Here is a 24,366-nt window from a genome sequence, read left to right on the forward strand (position 1 = left end):
CTTAAGGTAATAATTCTGTTATATTAATCAGCTGAGGATCCTACCCGGCATCCATCCCTGTTTTCCTTTTTTACCTGTAATCTTTGTATCGTTATGATTGGTTGCCCACCTGCTACTGTGTATACACACATTGAGATAGTTCTCCCTTTGTCTACATGTTTCCATGTTTTTGTTAAAACCAATAAACCTCTTTCACAAGAAAAATACAAACCATAGACAGAGAATTTAGGCAATAATATTATATTGGTTATTACTGGAGCAAGGGAAAGAAAAGAAGGGACACAAATATTGGCTTAATCTACACACACGTGACCTACTTGTCCACACCAGCTGAGTCACGTTCCCTTTTTTCTCTACTATTCCTTTTGGAAAAAAAAAAAAACAGAGCACCCAGGAGGATTACAAGCCATCCAATTTCTAATATCCACAGGCATTGTTGATCATGGTTGGAGGTGAGCAGTTAGTACACACAAAGGTGTCACCACTGAAGAGCACCCCTAATCACTTGAATTTTCTGATGGAGGATTTAAATATATGATATAAAGGACTTCACTAAAGGAAATACATATTGAAGAGTCACTTTAATTCTGAATATTTTGGACACTCGGCACAAATATTTGTACTTTATGTATATTTGTTGGATTTTTAATTTAATCATGAATTCGATTTATTTAATGTTCATTTGCACAGTTTTAAATATAATACACTTTATTTAAGTAAAAATATATCCTTGTTATATAGATGTTGCCCAGCACTCCATGCACTTTATTAGTCGTTCAATATAAACACTGGAGCACCTTTATTTATTTATTCATTTATATATGTAAATCTATATTTATTTATATTGATATTTATCATTGTGGATAGTAGGAATATTGGAGCACCTTTTTTTCTCAGCGGGGGATCGATCTGCTGATCCCCTGCTGAGCAGGCTGATGGCAGCTTTGTCTCCGCGCTGTGTGCGGAGACACAGCTGTCAGGTCCCGCTGTTCTCTATGGGGGAATCGGATGGGAATGGACCGTCTGTCTGTTCTCATCCGATCCCATCGCATCTGATCCGCTGGACGGATGGAAAATAGGGTTTCCATCCGTCCAGATTTGATGGATCGGATCAGATCGGATGTCAGCGAACATGATTGTCTCTGCTGACATCTGATGCCCCATAGAGATGCATAGGGCATCTGTTCAGATCCGCCCAAAAAACTGACAGGCGGATCTGAACGGTCCGCCTGTGTGAAAGGGGCCTAAGATCCTAGGAGCGCAGTACTATTTTTTTATTTATCTACTTTCATGTATGGCGGGGGTATCTTTTCAAGTGTAAAAACGTGAATTAATAATATTAGTGAACACTCTTTCTGCATTATTAATATTACTGAACACTGACCCTTTAAAAACACTGTGAGGACCAAAAATGTGAACACCTGCCTGCAGCTAGAGGCATCAACCTGGTACCATTTTTTAGAGCCGGCGGTTGGCTTTCAGGTGCAAATAGCCTATATGGATCCGGAGCCCAGTGAGCGGGAGTGCTGCTTGTAGCCCGATTTTAAAAAGACATTCTTTCTTTGACCCCCTCCACATCAAAACAATCCAAGTGAATACAGAAACCATGCAGCAGAAACCTTCTATTAAGCCCAAACATGATGTCTATTAAGCCTTAAAGTCATTAGGAATTCTAGCAGTAATCTATATATATATAAGCACTTAGATAATCGCACTGAAACCCAGAACATTTTAATGGCTATCATAAAAGATATGATTTATAATTGCCCTGGTCAGGTGCCACATTCTGAAGGCCAATAGCTCTGATACACCAGACCGGACTCATGCTACTTTGAACCAGACACTGCTGATTTCAAAGACCAGGAAACATGTTAGGTACTTTTCTTTTTTATATCCGTTTATTTCACTGTTTCTAATAGTATCTTTTTTCTAATGTCTTTTTTTCTGTGAATATTTTATTTTCACAGTTTCTTGACTTTTCATTAAAATATAAAAAAATTGTTAAGCCTTCTCTCTAATGCCCTAAACCAAAACTTAAATAATTACTGTCTCTTTGAGGAGCAATGGTATATTTTAACCTTTGTCATAATCCTGTCTGGCCTAGCAGTGTATTTTACAAATGTTTCTTAAAAGTAGGATGTGCTCAAGCAGACAATGCAATCAGTTCACATTTCTATTTAAAGGTATGGTGGCAGCTGTTGTGTGTATAACTACAGAGTTAAAGAAATGTGAAAAAACATTTGCGTAAAACAAAACTGAAATGTTATATTTGGGTCTCTGCTTCGCTTACCCCTAAATAAATCCAATAATAAACCCACTAAGTAATTATCAAATACAATGTGCATCCATATGTGAGATAAGTTAAAAATAAATAAATCATATATTTATAAATGCATAGCCATAAAAAAGTACTTCACAACAGTGCATGAAAATAGACCATCATAAAGTGCTTCAAATCTTCAAAGTGCAACTGTGCATGAGCTCATCAGTTTACTGTCCCTTTAACCACTTCCATACAGAGCAGTTACACCCCCTTCCTGCCCAGACCAATTTTCAGCTTTCCGCGCTCTCACACTTTGAATGATAATTACTCAGTCATACAACGCTGTACCCAATCAAATTTTTTATCATTTTATTCACACAATTAGAGCTTTCTTTTGGTAGTATTTAATCTCCACTGGATTTTTTATTTTTTGCGATATAAGTAAAAAAAAAAATGAAAATTTTGAAAAAAACTAATTTTGTTTTAGTTTCTATTATAAAATTTTGCAAATAAGTAATTTTTTTTCATAAATTTGGGCCAAAATGTATACCTCTACATATCTTTGGTAAAAATAATCCAAATTAGTGGTTATTATTTAGTCTGTGTGAAAGTTATAGAGTCTACAAACAATGCTGCGAATCATTGAAAATTGATCACACCTGATGTACCGATGGGCTATCTCATTTCTTGAGGACCTGAAATGTCAGGACAGTACAAATACCCCCCAAATTACCCCTTTTTGGAAAGTAGACATTTCAGGGTATTTAGTAAGAGCCATGGGGAGTTTTTTGAAGTTGTATTTTTTTTCCCACAATTCTTGGGAAAATTAAGAAATATATATATATATTTTTTTACACAAAATTGTCATAATAACAAGTTATTTCTCACACACAGTATATGCATACTTGCAAATACACCCCAAAATACATTCTGCTACTCCTCTTGAGTATGGCGATACCACATGTGTGAGACTTTTACACAGCCTGGCTACATACAGAGGCCCAACATGCAAGGAGCATTGTCAGGTGTTCTAGGAGCATAAATTACACATATAATTCCCTAACGACCTATCACATTTTGAAGGCCCTGGAACCCCAGGACAAGGGAATTACCCACAAAATGACACCACTTTGGAAAGCAAACAACCCAACTTATATTCTATGAGGCATAGTGAGTCTTTTGAACATGTCATTTTTTTCCACAAGTTTTTGGAAAATGTGGAAAGAAAATGAAAACGCATTTTTTTTTTTTACACAAAGTTGTCAATTCATAGAATATTTCTAACACATAGCATGTACATAGCAAAAATGACACCCCAAAATACATTCTGCCACTCCTCCTGAGTATGGTGATACCACATATGTGGGACTTTGTCCCAGCATAGCCACATACAGAGGCCCAACATGCAAGGAGCACCGTCAGGTGTTCTAGGAGCATAAATTACACATCAAATTTCATTACAACCGATCACACTTTTGAAGGCCCTGGAACACCAAGACAATGGAAATCCCCACAAAATGACCCCATTTTGGAAATCAAACACCCCAACACATAACCTAGGAGGCATGGGCTGCAGATAGGTACTCATGTACTCTGATAGGCTGCAGACAGGTACTCAGGTACACTGATCGGCTTCAGAAAGGTACTTGGGTACTCTGATGAGCTTCAGAGAGGTACTTGGGTATTATGATGGGCTAGAGACAGGTACTCGGGTAATCTAATATGATGCAGATAGGGCACTCTGGGCTGGAGACAGGTACTCAAGTACTCTGATAACAGGTACTCGGGTACTCCGATGACAGGTACTCCAAGTACCTGAGTACCTGTCATCAGAGTACCTGAGTACCTGTCATCAGAGGACCCGAGTACCTGTCACCAGCCCATCAGAGTACCTGAGTACCTGTGATCAGAGTATCTGATGGGCTGGTGACATGTACTCGGGTACTCCGATGACAGGTACTCGGGTACTCCGATGACGGGTACTCGGGTACTCCGACGACGGGTACTCTGATTACGGGTACTCCAATGACAGGTACTTGGGTACTCCAATGATGGGTACTCAGATGACAGGTACTCCAATGACAGGTACTCGGGTACTCCGGTGACAGGTACTCAAAGTACCCGAGTACCTGTCATCAGAGTACCCGAGTACCTGTCATCAGAGTACCCGAGTACCTGTCATCGGAGTACCTGTCATCAGAGTACCCGAATACCTATCACCAGCCCATCAGAGTACCCGAGTACATGTCATCAGAGTACCTGATGGGCTGGTGACAGGTACTCGGGTACTCTGATGGGCTGGTGACAGGTACTTTGATGGGCTAGTGACAGGTGCTCTTTATTGGGGGGGCAATCAGTGTGTTTTGGGGTGCACTGTAATTGGTAACTAGCTGTTACCACAATCTCCTCCTCACACAGGATCAGTGTGTGAGGAGGAGAACACAGTGACAGCTAGTTACCGTGTTCTCTGTTGACATTCTGTGACCGGCTGTGATTTACAGCCGGTCACGTGGTAAACAGCCAATTTCATTGGCTGTTTACCTTGATCGGGGGTTGGGCTCAGTCCGAGGGACGAGCCTCGTCCCCGATCACGGCGCTACGCACCCCCCTGGGGCACGCAGTAGCGGCAAGAGCGGGCGGACGTTATATGACAGCTGCCCGGATCGGTAAAGACTTCCTGCCGACGTCATTTTATAATGGCTCGGTATGGAAGTGGTTAAGTAAATGCTTCACAAGTGCTCTGTGCATTCAAAAATGCCACCACAACAATCTAGCCCCACCAAGGTATGTACTCAACCGCAAGAGTTAACCCACCCAAGCGTACACTGAGTTGGGTCACACTTGCTTTAATAAGAAGTGTCTCCCATAAGTTAACCACTTGCCGACCTCCAGCAGTACATATACTGTAGCAAGTCGGCTCGGTCCCACAAAACATCGTAACTGTACGCCGTTTGCAGGACCGGGCACTCGCGATTGCTCCCTGTGGAGACAGAAGGGCGGTCTGCCGTTTTAAACATGGTAGACCACTGTTTTGTCTGTTATGAACACAGAGATCCTGTGTTCCTTTTATTTAGGAACACATGTCTCTGTGTTCATGCAGCATGCCCATCTCCCCCACAGTTAGAAAGCACCCCCTAGGGACACATTTAACCTTTTGATCGTCCCTGGTGTTAACAACTTCCCTGCCAGTGTCATTGGTACAGTAACAGTGCATATTTTTTAGCACTGATTACTGTAATAACGTCACTGGTCCCCCCAAAAGTGTCAATAATGTCAGTTAGATGTTCGGTCTGTCTGCCGCAATGTCACAGTCCCGCTAAAAATTGCTGATTGCTGCCATTACTAGTAAAACGGAAAAAAAATCAATAATTAAAAATGACATAAATCTTTCCCCTAGTTTGTAGACATGATAACCTTTCAGCAAACCAATCAATGCATGCTTATGGGGATTTTTTACTAAAAATATGCAGCAGAATACAAATTGACCTAAAATGATGAAAAACATTTTTTTTTTTTAAAATTGGGAATGTTATATAGCAGAAAGTAAAAAATATTGTTTTTTTTTTTCAGAATTGTTGCTCTTTTACTGTTAATAGCGCAAAAAAAATAAAAATCGCAGAGGTGATCAAATACAACCAAAAAAAGCTTTGGTTTGGTTGGTACTCAAATTTTTTTGGGCAGAGCATTGCATGACCGCGCAATTGCCAGTTAAAGTAATGCCAAAAAGGGCCTTGTGATTAAGGGGGAAAACCTCCTAGTCCAGAAGTGGTTAAACTACAGTCCAGGAACCTCGATCCACTCACCCATATAATTATTAAAAGGAAACCATGGGGGAACAGCATAGTGTATCACCTCTTAGCTATTAAGAACCCATGAAATCATAAAATCAAATGCACTGCCAAGGATCATGCCCTTCCTGGCACCAAGAATAATCTGCCAATGTCAATGTACAGCGCTCTGGTATGCTGGGAAGTCCCCACCCCTATGCATTTGTCATAACCAGGATGTCATCAAGAGGCCTGGTCACCACAGTCTCTTCTGCCATTTCATATGTTGGCAATTGCCCTCCCTTTGGATGGCGGTCCCTGCAAGGACTGGAAATAATACTAAAAAAATACATTTAAATACTTTTAAAATCATTAGCAGATTATTTAGCATAATGCCTATTATGTATAAAACTAAACAATCCATTAAAATAAATATTAATATGCTCTAAAACATCAAATATGTCTCTTGTATATATAATCACTGAGCTGCTGCCATCTTGTGGGTATATAAGAAAACAAACAGGGGGTGGCTCATTTAGAATCTACAGAGTTAACTGAATCCAAAGAGTATTGCTTTCAGTCTGCTGGCCTTCTATTGTTGTTATACAACCTACACAATTTCTATGCAGTGTGAAGCTGAGCAGGCCATTGTCAACTCCTAGTGACAGTGGCAGGATAGTGACTTTGCATTGCTCATATATTGATGGCAGTGTCTGAGATCTGACCTTGCATTCCTTTTATCTCTCTTATCACTAAGAACGTCTTAAGTCGCTGTTTTGAAGACTCTAATGGAAAAGCAACATATCTTCAAAATGAGCAGATGTTAAAATCATTAAACATGGGGCATTTTTTTTTTTTTACCTTACAAAGGAAAACCAGCTCATATGCAAACTCAATTGCCATCTATGCAAACTATGCGACAGGACATGCTATTTCCACTGCATCATGTCAAATGACAACATAAATAATGGCGTTTTAGAAAAAGGAAAATTTCACAGTACATGCTCAGTATAGAACTATTCAACTATAATAGAATATAAAGTTATGAATATGGGAATAACTCAGGTAGAGCAAACCCCTTACTTTTCTTTCCTACTAAGAAGAGAAACCATTTGGATTTATAATCTGTAGGGTTAGCTAACAAGTGTGAAGCTAGTGTTAACCTCTCATATTAGAAATATTTTCAATACCCTGCACAATGTCATGGAAGCAAATTAAATGTTAATTTAAAAAAAAATAGATTGTTAACAATACATTTATAAAAATATGCAAAGCTTACTCTTATAAACTTATATACTTAAAAAATAAAAAATATATAATTTCTCAGCATTAAAGGCTATATAGAAATGTATTAGCAACACCCTGTTAATATAAATCACCGTGAATGAAAATCAACTTTATAGCTTTAATCCTTTACCCAGTGTTGCACATTATTAATCTTATGTTCACCTATCAAGCTAATTCTTACAGCAATGATAATAAAAAATTATAAATGCTACATAAAGCTCATTGACTGATACTTTAAATTCTATTGTGCTCATATTTCCCTCTGCAATGTAATAAAATCAAGCATGAAGAATTACTTGATAGGATAAATTATATGACAACAGTAACAAAATAAATTACTGTTATGCACATTCAATGATTTTGTATTACAAAGTTTATTCTAACATTCCTAAAATTAAAACAGCAATTTTTAATTACAAAAAAAAATCATTTTCCATTTATTAATGGAACAGGGAATTTCATTTTACCATTTTTGCAGATTGGACAACATTGATCTGGCTCATACACGGGATCCACACACTCTGTTTGAGGACATGCTGACACAGTGCACATAACTTCACCATTGGAGTCACAGCGACATTTCTCACATGGAGACACCTGAAACAAAAATCAAAAGTTTTGATGGTGACACTTGTGTTATTATACTGTATAGTTTATTCACAAGTAGACCTCAGGGAAACATATACTTAGAAAATACAAAAATGTCATGCTAGTTCCCTGTCTGTTGATCCAAAGGCTTCAATATTTTACTGAGGTGTAAAACAGTGAGGTATCTCTGAGAACGATTGTGACAATTGGCTATATAAACTATTTATCTATTTACAGACATCATTTGACTGCTTCCCAATAGACCATAGCACATATATGGCCAGACAGGAACAGCGCCGATGCAAGTGGATATGCCCATATATCCCCCCCCCCCCCGCATCCACTGCTTGTGCACAATGTAATCTGTGCCTGTTGGGTCCACAGCAGAACACTGATAAAGCAGAACGCTAATCGCTGTACCGGGACTTGGCATCATGTGATGGCTGTAGCCAATCAGGAACCACATGGACAGTAGTAAACAATATGTATTGTGCATGTATTGTGTAAAGACTGGTGTTGCACAGGCACTACCGTGTGTAAGTCTATCAACAAATCATAACATAACCATATCATGGGATGTATGCCATTGAAAACATATATAGTGCATATATATTAGAATAAACATATAAAGTGCATAAGTATATAAATATATTGAAGTATGTAACAGTTCATTCTCCAGCAGTGGCGTGACAACTATAATCACTTATTTCCAAATACAGTGCTGCTTGTGTGCACATATATAAACACATTGGTGTGCTTTCACCTCCTTGTGACACCTCTATGCTCCCAGAACTCTCACCTTAAAAGGCAATCAAAAAAGCTTTATTATTGTAATGCTTGGGATGACGTTCAATCAATCCTAGCCTGGTTCCAGGTCTTTCAGAAGTATCCGGGTAGTCCTTAGTGGTAGCCCCTTAAAAACTCCATCTCCCACCCTCAATCCAGATATTAGGATAAAAAAAATAACCTCCCATGGTGTAGTATTTAAAGCATTTGGTCCCCTTAAAAAAAAAAAAAAATAATAGATCCTGTTCCTTTAAAGCTTGTTATACAGCACAGTGCTTGTGCTGTGTAATTGGGCCCTTTTTATCACCTGAAATGCATGGCTGATCCTGCCTGGTTCTGCTCTCGCCCTGTAAACTGACCATGGTTTATCATGGCTGCTGAGTCCTGACATCAAGGTCATTTTGCATGCCTCCATCACCTCCAGCTCTGCTGTGTCCTCCTCTGTCCTCCCCCCCCTTCTCTGCCTGTCAGCTTGTGCCAGTGCCGGCCCCCTCCACTCCTGCTGCTCAAATACCTTTATCATTTTCAGACAATCCCTTGTGTTAGATAATGAAATCTCTCCTCTGTGTGTGCTTTATAAAAAAATGCCTCTGTATACCTTATTTCCAATCGCCGTTCGGCCCTCACATGACAGCCCGCCACTCCCCTCCTCTCCTTCCCTCCTCCCAAATGATAACAGTGGGGAATTCTCAGTTCCTCTTGCTGTAGCTGTCAGATCAGGAGAGGGAATGAAAGACGGTCATGTGAGCGATGAGTGGCGCTCAGGAAACAAGGTATACAGAGGCATTTTGTTAATAAAGCACATACAGAGCAGAGATTGCACTATCTAACACAGGGGATTGCCTGAAAATGATAAAGTGGGTTTACAACCACTTTAAAAGCACTTTATTAAAAGATAGTAAAAACTAGTACCTCTTATATTAAAAAACGCTCTGTTGTGTATAAGCATATAGTGACTTGCCTGTCTCCTACATCACTTCCGGTCCAGAAGTCACTTTCCCCTGTGTTGTGACGTAACACGTAGGGCATTCCGGACTGGTATACACTACTTATACATATGGGAAAACAGTGGGTGGCTGCAGCAGCTCGTTTTCGAACATGAGCACAACAATATATGTATTTACTTTGAACACCACAGTTTGATTTTGATTTTTGCACTTGGGTAGCACAGAGGTACACCCTTACTAATTTACCAGTAAGCAATATGTAATTTCCTTGTGTCATTGATTACTACAGTCACAGAGATCACATAGTACAGGCTGTTCACAGCAGCCCATGTGATAGCTTTGGCCAATCACAGCTATCATAGTACTTCTCAATGGCTGCAGAAATGCAGGCAGAGAGAGTGACAAATGACTGCGCTTACAGCCATCATGGCTATAAAAGCAATCAGTGTAAAAAAATAAAATAAATAAATCCCGATCACCCCCTCAGAGAAGTACAGTGTCACTATGGTGACATTGTACCGCTACAGTGACAGTATGTAAAAATAAATAAATAATACGAATTAAAAATGTAAACAAAAATTTTTTAAATTATATATTTTTTTTCTTTTTTACTCACTGTCATCAGTCAGTGTCCCTAATCACTGCTATCCACTCAAAGTGTCTCTATTCACTGTCACACTGGTTATGGTGTCCACGATCACTGCCACACCAGTTACAATGTCCATGATCACCACCACACTAGGTACAGTGTCTGTGATTATCACCACACCAGTTATGGTGTCTGTGATCACCACCGCAACAGTTCCAGTGTCCCTGATCACCACTACACCACTCATATTGTCCCTAATCCCTGCCACCCACTCACAGTGTCGCTAATCATGCAGCACCACTCACAATGTCCATGTTCCCTGCCACACTAGTCATATTTGTCCCTGATTACTGCCACAACACTCATATTGCCTCTGATCACTGCAACACCAGTTAAAGTGTACCTGATCCCCACCACACTAGCTATATTGTCCCTAATCACCACCACACCAGTTACAGTGTCCCTTATCACCGCCACAGCAGTTATATTGTTCCTGACCACCACCACACAAGTAACGGTGTCCGTGATCACTGCCACACCAGTTACATTGTTGCTGATCACTGCCACACCAGTCCCAGGGTCCCTGATCACCTCCACACCAGCGTAGTGTTGCCTCGACCTTCTCCCTTTACATCAACCACAATTCTGCCTGCTGCCTGGCCTGATTCTTCTCTTGCTTGCTTACAATGTCTCTGCCTGTGGCTTGTCATCTGCCCATTCCGCTGACTACATTCCTGTGAGACACCAATTGCAGCCATCCATGGACAGCTGCACTCCTGGAACCACAGGAACTCTTTTGTTCATCTTTTCTTCAGCCCCTTTACTTCCTGGCCAGTGAACATGACATTCCTTTGGCAGCCACGTACCAGTAGATTACATATTTAGTCTGGTTGAAAAAAGACATCCATCCATCCTTCCAGGTCAACCAATGGAAGGGTAGAAAAGATATACAATCCTATTTATACAATCCTATGCCCACAGTTGGGCAAGGAAGGCAAAAAACCCCAATAAAGCATGATCCAATTTGCCCAGCAAGGGAAAAAAAATCCTTCCTGATCCAAGAGGCAATCAGATGTTCCCTGCATCAACTTTTAATATTAGCATCCAGGTATATTATGTGTATCTAGAAAATAATCCAGGCCTTTCTTAAAACAATCTACTGAGCTGGCCAGAACCACCTCTTTAGGGAGTCTATTCTACATTTTCACAGCTCTTACTGTGAAGAAACCTTTCCATATTTGGAGACGAAATCTCTTTTCCTCCAGTGATCAAGAGGGCCCTCTTGTCCTCTGTGATGGCCTTAAAGTGAATAACTCAACACCAAGTTCACTATATGGACCACTTATGTATGTATACATGTTGATCATATCCCCCCTTAATCTCCTCTTCTCAAGCGAGAATAAATTCAGTTTCTCTAATATTTTCTCATAGCTGAGCTCCCCCATAGTAGCCTTTACCTTACACATTAGCTGTGTGTGGGGAACTGTGTCAAACACTTTGGCAAAATCTAAATATATACTATGTCCTCAGCCACTCCTTTGTCTAAGGTTTTGCTCACCTCCTCATAAAAAAGACTTTTGTTTTTCGTGAATCTATGCTGTCTTTTACTTAAAATATTTTATTTTCTAGCAAGAACCCATCTACAGTATGTGGTCTTTTATGAAACTGTTCGGCATTTTCCCAATGATAGAAGTTAAACTAACATGTCTATAGTTCTCAGTAAAGACAATTTGATCCTTTTTGAAATATAGGCAACACATTGGCCTTACGCCAATCCAGTGTTACTAAGCCAGTCATTAAAGGTTACCTAAAAATTAGAAACAAAGGCTTTTAAATGACCGAGCTCAATTCTTTTAGGATTTGTAGGTGTATTCCATCTGGTCCTAGTTTATTCAGTCAAAATATTTCTGGATCATATAAATTTTGAGCCATAGTGGTTCAGTTGGGGTTGTGTCAATATTGTTCCCATTATAAACATGAGCTCCCCCATGCTCCTTTGTATACACAGAGCTAAAAAGGTATTTAATACATTTGCCTTCTCTTTGTACCCAGTCAGTAACCAACATTAGTAATAAGCTCAGCATGGTTTGAGATTAACAGGTTCAGCAGAGCATCATTTCTAGTTGGGGCCTCTATGAACTGTACCAAAAAATTGTCTTGTAAAAGGTTTATACATTTTGCCCTTTAACTCTTCCAGCAGTGCTATTACTCCAGTCAATTTCTGGGTAGTTAAAACCCCCCATTATTATCACCATCCCAGCCTTGGCAGCCCTTTCAATATATGCAAGGAACTAAGTCTCCACCTCCTCATTAACACTGGGTGGCCTATAACAGACTCCAATGATTAACTTTGAACTATGCTCATCTATATGCAGTTCCACCCTTAATGCTTTAGCCTCATCACACTCTCCATCCAACTAGGTCCTCTTTCACAATCACTTTAAAATCACTTTTCATATAGAGACAGACATGGCCACCTTTCCTTTTTACCCCTTTCTCTTCAAAAGAGAGCATACTTAGGAATTTTAATAGCCCAGTCATGTGAAGAATGAATCAAAGATTCAGTAATGCCTATTAAATCATAGTTCTCCTCATGCACCAAAGTTTCCAACTCCTATTTTGCTTGGCAGATTTCTGGCATTGGTGAACAAACACTTTTATGCATTTTGCCCTTGTGTTTTGCATATGTTTTTTAGTAGTACAAATAGCACTATCATTTCCAATGGTTGTTTGTAACATGGGAACCTTCTTGTCACCTATCATAAGCCCCCCCCCATCTACCCCCATTCCATCCTCCAATAATGTCAATGTGTAATAATAATATAATAGTTAAGTACTCTTCCAGCCTTTCCATAAACCTCTCCCCCAGCACAGCAGACCACCTTCCATTTAGGTCATAATCATATTTAGCATATACTGTAGGTTGTACCCCAATGAAAAGTCAGCCAAGTGCTCTGGACACCCAAATCCTTCCTTATTATACCAGCCTAGGCTTGTTTGGCTTATAGGATCTGGGACTGCTATAGGTAATGCTAAACTACACTTTATTCCCTGATCACTCATACAGAGATGACTATTACAGTAGACACACGTAGTATCGCTATACATATTGGGGTGTAATTGTAGCTAGGCCTATGCTGTGTATGAGAAATAACTTGACATTAAAATGACAAGTTTGTGAAAAAACACATTTTTTTTAAATTTCCTAATTTTCCAAAAATTGTGACAAAAAATCACAACTTCATAAAACTCACCATCCTCTTATTAAAAACGTTGTTTTGTCTACTTTCAAAAAGGGGGTCTTTTGGGGGTTTTTTGTACTGTCCTGGAATTTTAGGGCCTCAAGAAGTGACATAGGCAGTTTGTACATAAGCACTGATCAATTTTTAAATATATACAGTTTGTATATATATTGATTGTAGACTCCATTACTTTACACAGACTAAGTAATTTGGGATTTTTTTGGGGGGGGTCTTTTTTAGTTTATATAGCAAAAAAAAAACAGTGATGACTAAATACAACCAAAAGAAAGTTCAATCTGAATAAAAGAAACAATAACATTTTCACCTGGGTACAATGTTGCACATCTCAGTAATTGTTGTTCAAATAGTGACAGCTCTGAAAACTGAAAAATGGCCTGGACTGGAAGGAGATAAAAGTATCCGGACCTGAAGTGGTTAAGCTTCCCTTTGTTCACATTACGTGGCTGCATTGTTTTAGGATTAAAAACTATTTGCAGGAACAGCCTGAACCTTAACCACCTCACATTATATCACCTAAATTCAATGTTATCCCTATCCCCACAGATCAAATAAAAGTTCATAAAAGCTAGGCATACCCTAGTTGGGCCTACTATCCTTAATTCAAATTATGCTAACCATTTTTGCACTGCTGAATCATCTTCAGTCTTTTAATTCTTGTAGTAAAACACCTGTTTGTACTAGTTTTTGTTGTTCAGTCATTTAGTCGTGTCCTCATGGACCATATCGTGCCAGGCTTTTCTGTCCTCCACTGGCTCTCCAAGCTTGCTTAACTTGATGTTCATTGTTTTGATGATGCTATCTAGCCATCTTGTTTTCTGTCATCCTCTTCTCATTTTTCCTTCCATGTTTCCCAGCATCAGGGTCTTTTCCAATGAGTCCTCATTTCACATTAGTTGGCCAAAGTATTTGAGTTTCAGCTTCAGGATCTGTCCTTTCCTTTGAACATTCAGGGTTGATTTCCTTCAAGATTGACTGGTTTGATCCTCTTAGGGTCCAAGGGACTTTCAAGAGTCTTCTCCAACACCATAGTTCAAAAGCACCATGTCTCCGGCGTTCCTTCCTTAAGCCTTCCTTATGGTCCAGCTTTCACAGCCATAGGTTACTACTGGGAATTTATAATACAGTATCAGTATCGTTTTTTTTTATGTTTTGTTTTTTCAAGGACCTGTACACATGGGCTTTAAAAATACTACATATACACTTTTAAAAACCTGTGGATGAAAGACCTACCACCTCTATTATGAACACAGTTACAGTATATGAAGAATCACACATTTTCTAATTACAATAGCTAGGGTCCCCAAAGTATAAAAAGTCTTCTTTATTGATTGTAAAATTTAAAGCAAACACATCATCATTTTTGTTTCAAATGAATACTTGCACGGGGATCTAATCAAATGACATTTCTGACACCTGTACATGAGATGGGTTGGTCTTGTAATTTCACATTATTTACCCATATAAAATATACAGCATTAAAAACATATATTACAATGCATAACAAAAGCTCTTATTATTCAATTATTTTGATTCTAATTTTGTTCTTTGTCATACTCCATTTTTGTACTTCGGTTTATTTAGACTTTTTTTTTTATCATTTTACAATGACATATACAATCTATTAGTCAAATGTATGGTTTACATTTGATAATTTGAAGAATGATTTACTAATGTCAGCACAAAAACCTGTGTTACATAAAAAAAATGTATTTGAGTTCAGGGACAATGTCCATGTTTTCATTTCCTTAAAGAAAACTCTGACCTCTTTCTGTAAATTCAACTTCTTCGCTTCAGTGCTTTCTGAATTACTGACCTGGAAAAGTATGCATCCTATGAAGTCAATGTGAAGTAAAAAATCCTGATGTACATACTTTTGCTGGTTCAGTACCTAAAATTGTCTGAGTCATCATGACAGCCAGAGACCAAGCACTTTTTTCAAAAGAGAAGCCAGGAATTATAGTCCACATACTTCTATCCTTTCAGTGTGTTGGGTCTTTACTGTTTTGAGTAAATGTTCTATTGCATATCACTGAACACATCTGTCAGAAGCTGAGTGCACATTTGTTTTCACTGACCTTACAGATGTCTGAGAAATTATAATATATATTTATTTTTTTTGGTGTGTACTTATGAATACCGATTTAAATATATATGATTTTTCAAGGAAAAATCCAAGTTCAAGTAAAGGCATACACAAAAAATACATTTAAGGCATAAAATGTATACTGATGAAAAAGCATTCCACCTTTTTAATGTTTGAAGATTGGCATTCCACCTTTTTAATGTTTGAAGATTGGCATTTATGTTATACCTTAACCTGTATTATGCCATGATAAACAGAACTGACTAAAAGGGCGTGTCCAAAGGGTAGTAATAAATAGCGCATACTCAGACTGGTCTGAGGTGGTAAGTGGGGTCTCCTAAGGCTCAGTCCTGGGACCAACCCTGTTCAATTTATTCATAAACAGCATTGAGGATGGGATCAGTAGTTCTATATCAGTTTTTGCAGATGACACAAAATTGGGCAGGGCAATAACTGCACGGCATGAAGCAGATATCCTACAGAATGACCTGGACAAAATAAAAGAGTGGGCAATGACATGGCAAATGTGGAGAAGTGTATGGTTTTGCACTTGGGAACTAAAAACATAAAAACACAATACACTTTAGGGGAACCTTTGGGGGAATCAAAAATGGAGAAAGATCGAGGGGCGTGTCCGGAAGCCGACGGAGCAGGACGCTAGGGAGAGGAGCTCCGTATCGGCCTGATTCAATCCACTCTAATCCTCTGAATCCTTGACTATCAGGCATAATATATCAACACCCTGCACTCCCTACACCTCTTAGGAACATTATAAAGCCGAAATTGCGGTTGAAAAATCTATTTGGAAGGTCGCCTGAATCGCGGCCTAGCCGTGGCCCGAAGCCGCCGACTTTCCTAGAGCGAGATACCGACGCCGCGGCGGTGATCAGGTAAGAGCTGCTGCATTTTTGAGCTCTTCTGCCTCATCCCACACCACTGCCTACATATAACAAGCCACCCGCTCAGCCCGGGATTACAAAGAAGACCTCCATTTTCACCTACATAAATACTGCATTCTATCACCTGAGGTAACATCACTCCCACCATTTATAACAAAAGCTGGGAGACTTAAAAACTACCTCCACTGGTCTCCTTCCAGGAGGAATATTGGAGATTAGACTTACTGATGACCACCTAAACTAACTGCTCCATGTGGCAATAGCGAGCCGGACCCCCATCCATCCACCCATATATCAATTCCAAAGCCTCTAACCCCTACTCACTCCGCAAACTTCTGTGGTCATGACACGGAGACGCAGAGAACCATCAAAACTTACTAAACTTGAACAGATCCACGGATTCAACATGGAAACTCTACAACATAACAACCGCAGTAACAATAGTGGTGCCCTGCAAATACATCCACAAACAACGTCACTGACTGACAGAAGAGGCAATTCACAAACACCACGACAAATAGGGAATCCTGACAGCGAATACTCATCGGGTTCTTCCTCCCCGGAATCCCCCCCCCCTCAAGAAGTCCAGCTAAAAATAAGCCCCGGATCATATCTCTAGCCAAATAAGGACCACGAACAATTTAAGGGGATGGATCCAACCCAGTCTTACGCCTCAGGCTCTGCGCCTCACCAACATGATCAATTTACTACCTATCCCACAGAGGGACGTCTTGTATCTGACGTCATGCTGAAAGAAATGCTGCACTCCTTTAGAGCATCACTCCAAGCTGACATTATGAGCTGGATGCAGCAATACAGACAAGAAGTCCATACTCTGGGGGACAGAGTTAATACAGTCGAATCCTCTCTTAACAACCAAGCTATGTCCTTCAACACAATGGTTGAGGCCCATAATCAACATTCCGATGAAATATCGTGGCTTAAGGACAAGGTTGCTGATTTAGAACAACCTGAAACTGAGAGGAGTTCCGGAATCAGTGCAGCCACAGCAACTAGAACAATATGCCACCCGGCTATTTTCTACGCTTGTTCCTACACTATCCGATACTGATAAAATTATTGACAGAATTCATAGAGTGCCCAAACCGGCTTTCCTAGCGCCAGAAGTTCTGAGGGATGTACTCCTGCGAGTACATTTTTTCCATTCCAAGGAGAAAATAATGTCCTCATTCCGCCTATCCTCTGAAATACCAGCAGAATTTTCAGCAATTCAAATTCTACCTGACCTATCAAGACACACCCTTCAGAGAAGGAGGAATTTAGCGACAATAACAAAAGCGCTAAGAAATCATAAAATACTACATAAATGGAAGCATCCAGCAACCCTCACCATAACTCACAATGGTACCACCACTTCAATATCAACCTTGGAAGAAGGAATTTCATTGCTCCAGAGATGGGGCATTGTCCCTCCAACTCAGGATTCCCAGCATAGAGCGCCTACCCCTCTACCTGTCACTGAGGATTGGAATGTAGTTACTAGAAAGAAATCTCAAAAAAAGAAGAACAAGCTGCAGGGTGGACTCCCCAACACCTCCAACCAGCATCATACCGGTTCCAGGCCTATGGAGTGAAAAATGTCCTTATGGCCCCTTATCCACTCAGGATATCGACCACCTTTGTCGATCTCGGACCACCTTCATGGTCCTTTTTTTACACTGTTCTATTTTTGTATTTTTTTGTTTCCTCCTTCAGTTTTGTTTTAAATCTCTCTTCATGCAACAAGGAACCTTCATCACTTTCAAACCTTGCCTCTCGATACCAAAGATATGAGTGCAGTACACTCCCATTAACAGATAACTCCATTCCAGAGCCTGCCCAGCACATCCTTTCTACACAAAAGAATGCCATTTAAAATAATCTCAATAAATGCAAACGGCCTGAATCATCCTGCCAAAAGATACGCTCTTTGGAAAGAAGCCAAGTCTTCTAATGCAGACATTATTACAGTGCAAGAAACACACTTCCAGACATCCAATCATCCCAAGTGCTCTAACAGAGACTTCCCCAACATCTATCTAGCTACATCACCATAGAAGAAAAAGGGAATCCTCCTAGCGATTAAACATACTATTATTTGGCAACTCAAGGATTTAGTGACTGACCCGGATGGCCGCTATATTATCCTCACAGGATTGTTCAACAGACTACCCATGACCCTAGCATCAATCTATGCTCCTAACACGCATCAACTGCGATTCCTCAGAAGAACACTCAAAGCCATCTCTAAAGTCAAATATGGCGATCTTATGATTGTGGCAATTTCAACTTGACTTCCAATCCGGAGATGGACACTTCCTCCTCTCCGCACAACAGAAGGACTTCTTTACAGGGTTTGTTCCATAAGGAAAGTTTGTACGATGTTTGGAGGTGTCTCCATGCATCTGAGAGAGATTACACTTTCTACTCCTCCAGACATCGTGCATACTCGAGGTTGGATATCACGTGGTCTGACCATGCTGTGGTGGAGGTGACTGTGGATGAGGGAATCCCCAGGGGGGCTAATTCTGTATGGCGTTGCAACATTAGAAACCTACAGTCCGATGTGTGTAAAAAACATGTTTCCCAACATCTTACTGAATTCTTCCAACTAAACGCAAATTCGGTATCAGACCCTTGGAGCCTCTGGGAAGCACACAAGGCCTACATGAGGGGAATCTGCATACAGCAGAGCTCTAAACTTAAGAAGAAATATAATCAAAAACTCTCACACATCTTATCTCAAATTCATGACCTTGAATCCAAAAACAAAATTCTCCCAGACTCAAAAATTACGAAGACTTTGGCTAACCTAAGAATTGAACTTCGTTCTATCCTATTGGAAAAGAGCGATGTCCAATTTAGAAAACTTAAGTTAACATGCTACGCCCAGTCCAACAAAATTAGTAAAACCTTAGCAAATAGGCCTAAATCCCAACAAACCAAATCTAGGATCTCCCATCTTACTCAGTCACAAACAAATAACAAATTAACACATCCCCAAGCAATAGCAGATGAATTTGCTGACTATTACTATTCACTTTATAATTTAGAGTCAAATCCCACAATCCACAAACCTGTAAATACAGATATTTCAGCCTTTCTAGAAAACCTTAATCTACCCCGTCTCTCTGAAACCCAACTCCAAATGCTTAATGCACCCATGACTGTCGACGAAATTAGAAAAATAATAATTTCCTTACCTCAAGGCAAATCACCAGGCCCAGATGGCTTCCCAAGTGAGTACTACAAACTATTTCTAAACACCCTCACGCCATTTCTACTTGATGTATTCCAAAAAGCGGTTGACACGTCATCATTCCCAAAAGAAATGCTAGGAGCATATGTGACCACAATCCCTAAACAGGGGAAGGATCACTCAAAACCCGAAAACTATAGACCGATCTCACTGTTAAACACAGACCTCAAAATATTTGCTAAACTTTTGGCAAAACGCCTGCAGAAGGTGCTACCCTTTCTGATCCGGAAAGATCAGTTGGGATTCATCCCCGGGCGTCAAACGTCAGACGCAACTAGGAGAATTGTAAATGTCCTTGATATAGCGGGAAGAAGTCGGACGCCTTCTCTGCTGCTTACACTAGACGCAGAGAAGGCCTTTGACAGGATCAATTGGATGTATATGGCGTCCGCCCTACGTAAATTTGGCTTGAAAAGCAATATCTATTCAGCAATTATGGCACTCTACTCTCAACCCAAAGTTTTCACATCTAGTACGCTTTCAAAATCCTTTAAAATTTCAAATGGCACAAGACAAGGATGCCCTCTTTCCCCAACAATCTTTAATTTATCCATTGAGCCCCTAGCCGAAGCAATAAGAAATTCTCCCAACATACAAGGCTTCACTATTGGTCACACAGAACACAAAATTACTTTATTCGCAGATGACATTATCTTGATGTTGACATCCCCAGAGTCATCCCTACCTGCAGCCCACACTATCCTTACAAGTTTCAGTAAGATCTCTTATTATAAAGTAAATAATTCCAAATCACTGGTCCTAAATCTAAATGTTAGTCCTGACACAAAAAAACCTTTGCTAGAAAACTGCCCTTTCCCATGGACAGATGAGAAATTATCTTACTTAGGAATTACCATCACACCTCGCACCTCTGACCTTATCCATTCGAATTTAAAACCCCTAAAACAAAAATTCTGTGAAGACCTTAATAACTTCTCAAAAATTGACCTAACATGGGGAGCGAGAATGGTGGTAAAAAAAATGACCATCCTTCCTCAAATTTTATACTTATTTAGAGCTTTACCCGTCCCCATGCCCAAAACACAGTTGAATGCCCTTACAAGTATTATTAGGAAATTTATATGGTCAGGGAAAAAGCCTGCATAGTCTTCAATGTAATCACTGCACACAAATCCATGGGAGGAGCTGGACTACCAAATTTACAAGCTTATTGGTGGGCTTCCAGGCTAGACCAAATAAAACATTGGTGCACCAGTAGTGAAACCCCATTATGGGCATTAATTGAGTAAGATTTGGTGCCAACTAAAAGCCTAACACTCATGCTTCAGTGTGATTTATGGATACCTTGGAACTGGCCCAACATTCCCATCACAGTCAAAGCTTCTCTACAAGCTTGGAGAGCTATTTCCAAACTAACACCCACAGTAAACCTTTTCCACGCCTGTGATATTCCCATAAAGGTATTAGAATCTAAATTTAAAAAACTTAATGTCACTAAGTTAGGTGATCACGGTGTATCACTCATAAAACAACTCTACAATAATTGTAGGCTTAAAGATAAAGAAGAAATTGTCCAGGAATTCTCCCTTCCTCATAACCTGTCACTCACCATCTCTAAGATAATTTTCACTCTAGCTAAACATCCAATATCAGAACTACTAACTAATTCCCAAACATGGAATTTCATCTCCACTGTACCACCCCTAACTAAGGGTATATCCCTCTTTTACTCCTACCTTACTTCTTTTTCCCTTAAAACTAAATCGCCACATATGCTGAAATGGGAAAAAACGCTTAATCACTCCTTCACCCTAAAGCAATGGCAAATAGCGATCAATTCGACCCACAAATTATCACATTGCACAAATCATTGGGAAATGATGACAAAGATTGTAAATAGATGGTATTTCACTCCCTATAGGTTATCCAAAATTAATCCCTCCCTTTCACCACTATGCTGGAGAGAATGTGGTAGAGTGGGTACCTTTCAACACGTCCTCTGGGAGTGTCCCTCCCTCACAAGCTTTTGGAAAGCAATTTTCAATTGTATGGCATCTATTACTGGAATCTTAACTCCGCCCCAAACCAGAGTTGGCATTACTGAATCTAAATATTGAATTATACCCACTGACGTATAGACAAATGATTGTACATCTCCTTTCGGCATGTCAAAATTTTAATATTACGTAAGTGGAAAACCACCGACGCCCCAAATCTTCCTGAGGCAATCACCCTGGGTAATGAGAACTATAAACTAGAAAAAGCTTTATCCTTCAACGCATTAACCCATCACAAATTTCAAAAAGCTTGGTCGGGGTGGCCCTATTTAACATCTGATGTTAGAAGCTTATAATGTATCTTTTTATTTTGCTTAGTTCTACTCATTCTGATCCTGGGGATGATGGGAGGTGTCGACAACCCGTGGCTTGGTGACATTGTTCCCCTTTGGGTTCTGAGTCAGGGTGGTTCGACGCCTCTCTTCTCCTCCCTTCATCAGAATAAACTTTTTAACCCTTACATACATGATGCCTAAACACTTGTATGAAACTAATACTACTGTTTGAACACTGTATTATCCACTTTTTGAGATATTGTTCTACCCTGTTGTGATTATTTTCCTATATCACATTTTGTTACTGTGATTTTCTGTTTTTTCATCTGTATTTGAAACCCAATAAAAATTTATTGATTGAAAAAAAAAAAAAAAATGGAGAAAGATCTGGGAGTCTTGGTAGAGGATAGACTAAGCAATAGCATGCAATGTCTAGCGGCAGCTGCCAAAGCCAGCAGAATATTAGCATGCATAAAGAAAGGGATGTATTCCAGAGATAAAACTATAATCCTACCACTTTATAAAACTCTGGTCCGACCGCATCTGGAGTATTCTGTCCAGTTCTGGTCGCCAGTCCTCAGGAGGGATGTGTTGGAGCTGGAGAGAGTCCAGAGAAGGGCAACTAAACTAATTAGGGGATTGGAGGACCTTAATTATGAAGAGCGCCTGCAATCGCTTGATTTATTCTCCCTGGAGAAGAGACGGGGACATGATAGCAATTTATAAATACCTCAATGGGGATCTTAGCATAGAAAAAAAGCTATTCAGTCGAAAGGATTGCATGAGGATTCAAGGGCATACAATGCGATTAGAGGAGAAGCGTTTTAACCTCAGGCAATGCAGGGGGTTCTTTACTGTTAGGGCTACAGGATTGTGGAATTCTCTACCACAAGAGGTGGTTTCTGTGGGAAGTATGGTTGCTTTCAAAAGACTCTTGGACGTACATCTCAATGATCAGAACATTCAGGGGTGTAAGAGATGATTACGGCCACACACACCTACACAGGTTGAACTGGATGGACTATTGTCTTTATTCAACCTCAACTACTATGTAACTACGTAAAATAATAAGTGAACATGAGTGTATATAGTAAGCATAAATCATCTCTGATAACCTTAGCAACTTTTGACAGGTAAAGAAAATTAACTAAAACAAGCAGGATCATATATTATAAGGGTACATTATATAAGTTTAACCACTTAAGCCCCGGAAGATTTTACCCCCATTCCGACCAGGGGGTATTTTGCGATTCGGCACTGCGTGACTTTAACAGACAATTGCGCGGTCGTGCGACGCTGTACCTAAACGAATTTGGCGTCCTTTTTTTCCCACAAACAGAGCTTTCTTTTGGTGGTATTTGATCACCTGTGCGATTTTTTGATCACGCGCTATAAACAAAAAAAGAGCGTCAATTTTGCAAAAATAGCAATATTTTTCACATTTTTTTATATGAAATTCCCCAAAAAAAAAATGTAAAAATCAAAATTTTTTTACTTTTTCGGCCAATTTGTTTTATGCTACCTATGTTTGGTAAAAAAAATCGCAAAAAGCGTATTTTGATTGGTTTGCGCAAAAGTTATCGCGTTTACTAACAAAGGGAAAGATTTCTGTCATTTTTGTTGTTTTTTTTTTTAACGTGTAATGGCGGCGATCTGCGATTTTTTTTGCGGTACTGCGACATTGGGGCGGACAGATCGGACCCTTGACTGACATTTTTGACACTTTTGGGGTTACCAGTGACATTTCTACAGTAATCAGTGCTATATATAAGCACTGTTACTGTAAAAATACACTGGTAGTGAAGGGGTTAACTTTATTTGGGAGGGAGGGGCTGTGTGTATCCCTAGGGGCGTGCTTTCTACTGTGATTGGCTGGGGCTTGAGCTGTATGGACACTGATCAACGGATCTACATACTAGATCCGAGTGATCAGTATCCTAACAGCAAGGAGAATGACAGGCAGCTTGTTTACACAAGCTGCCTGACATTCTCCCTCTCCCCCGCCGATCGCCGAGTGACCGGCGGACATCGGGTCCGCCGGTCACACGCGCGGGGGGGTCCGTGACCACGCGGGAGCGGGAGCGCGCCTCCGGGGGCGCGCGCTCGCTCCCTAGACCCTCACAAGCTAGTGACGTAGCCCTACGTCACTTTGCCTGTGAGGGGCTGACTGCCGACGTAGATCGGCGTTAGGCAGTCGGCAAGTGGTTAATAGGGAAAGTGTGTGTGGGGGGGGGGGGATACTGAAAAGTTGCACAAGGATGGCTTTATTACATGGCCTGAAGACTTGCAGCACAGTCCTTGTAGTGGAATATTGTGATATTTTGATGTCAACATTTAACCCC

At 40.1% G+C, this 24,366-nt stretch overlaps 1 protein-coding gene across 1 annotated transcript in view; it reads right to left on the bottom strand.

The window, feature by feature from the left end:
• Positions 1-24,366, bottom strand: part of VWC2 (von Willebrand factor C domain containing 2) — a 782,084-nt gene that overhangs the window by 372,799 nt on the left and 384,919 nt on the right. Inside the window, exon 3 of the mRNA XM_082259309.1 lies at positions 7,785-7,914. Within this exon, the coding sequence (XP_082115435.1) occupies positions 7,785-7,914 (130 nt within the window). The remainder of the gene's footprint in view (positions 1-7,784; positions 7,915-24,366) is intronic.

The sequence above is a fragment of the Pelophylax lessonae genome, assembly GCF_965119305.1.
Source record: "Pelophylax lessonae genome assembly, chromosome: 5".
NCBI classification, from domain to species: Eukaryota; Metazoa; Chordata; class Amphibia; order Anura; family Ranidae; genus Pelophylax; species Pelophylax lessonae.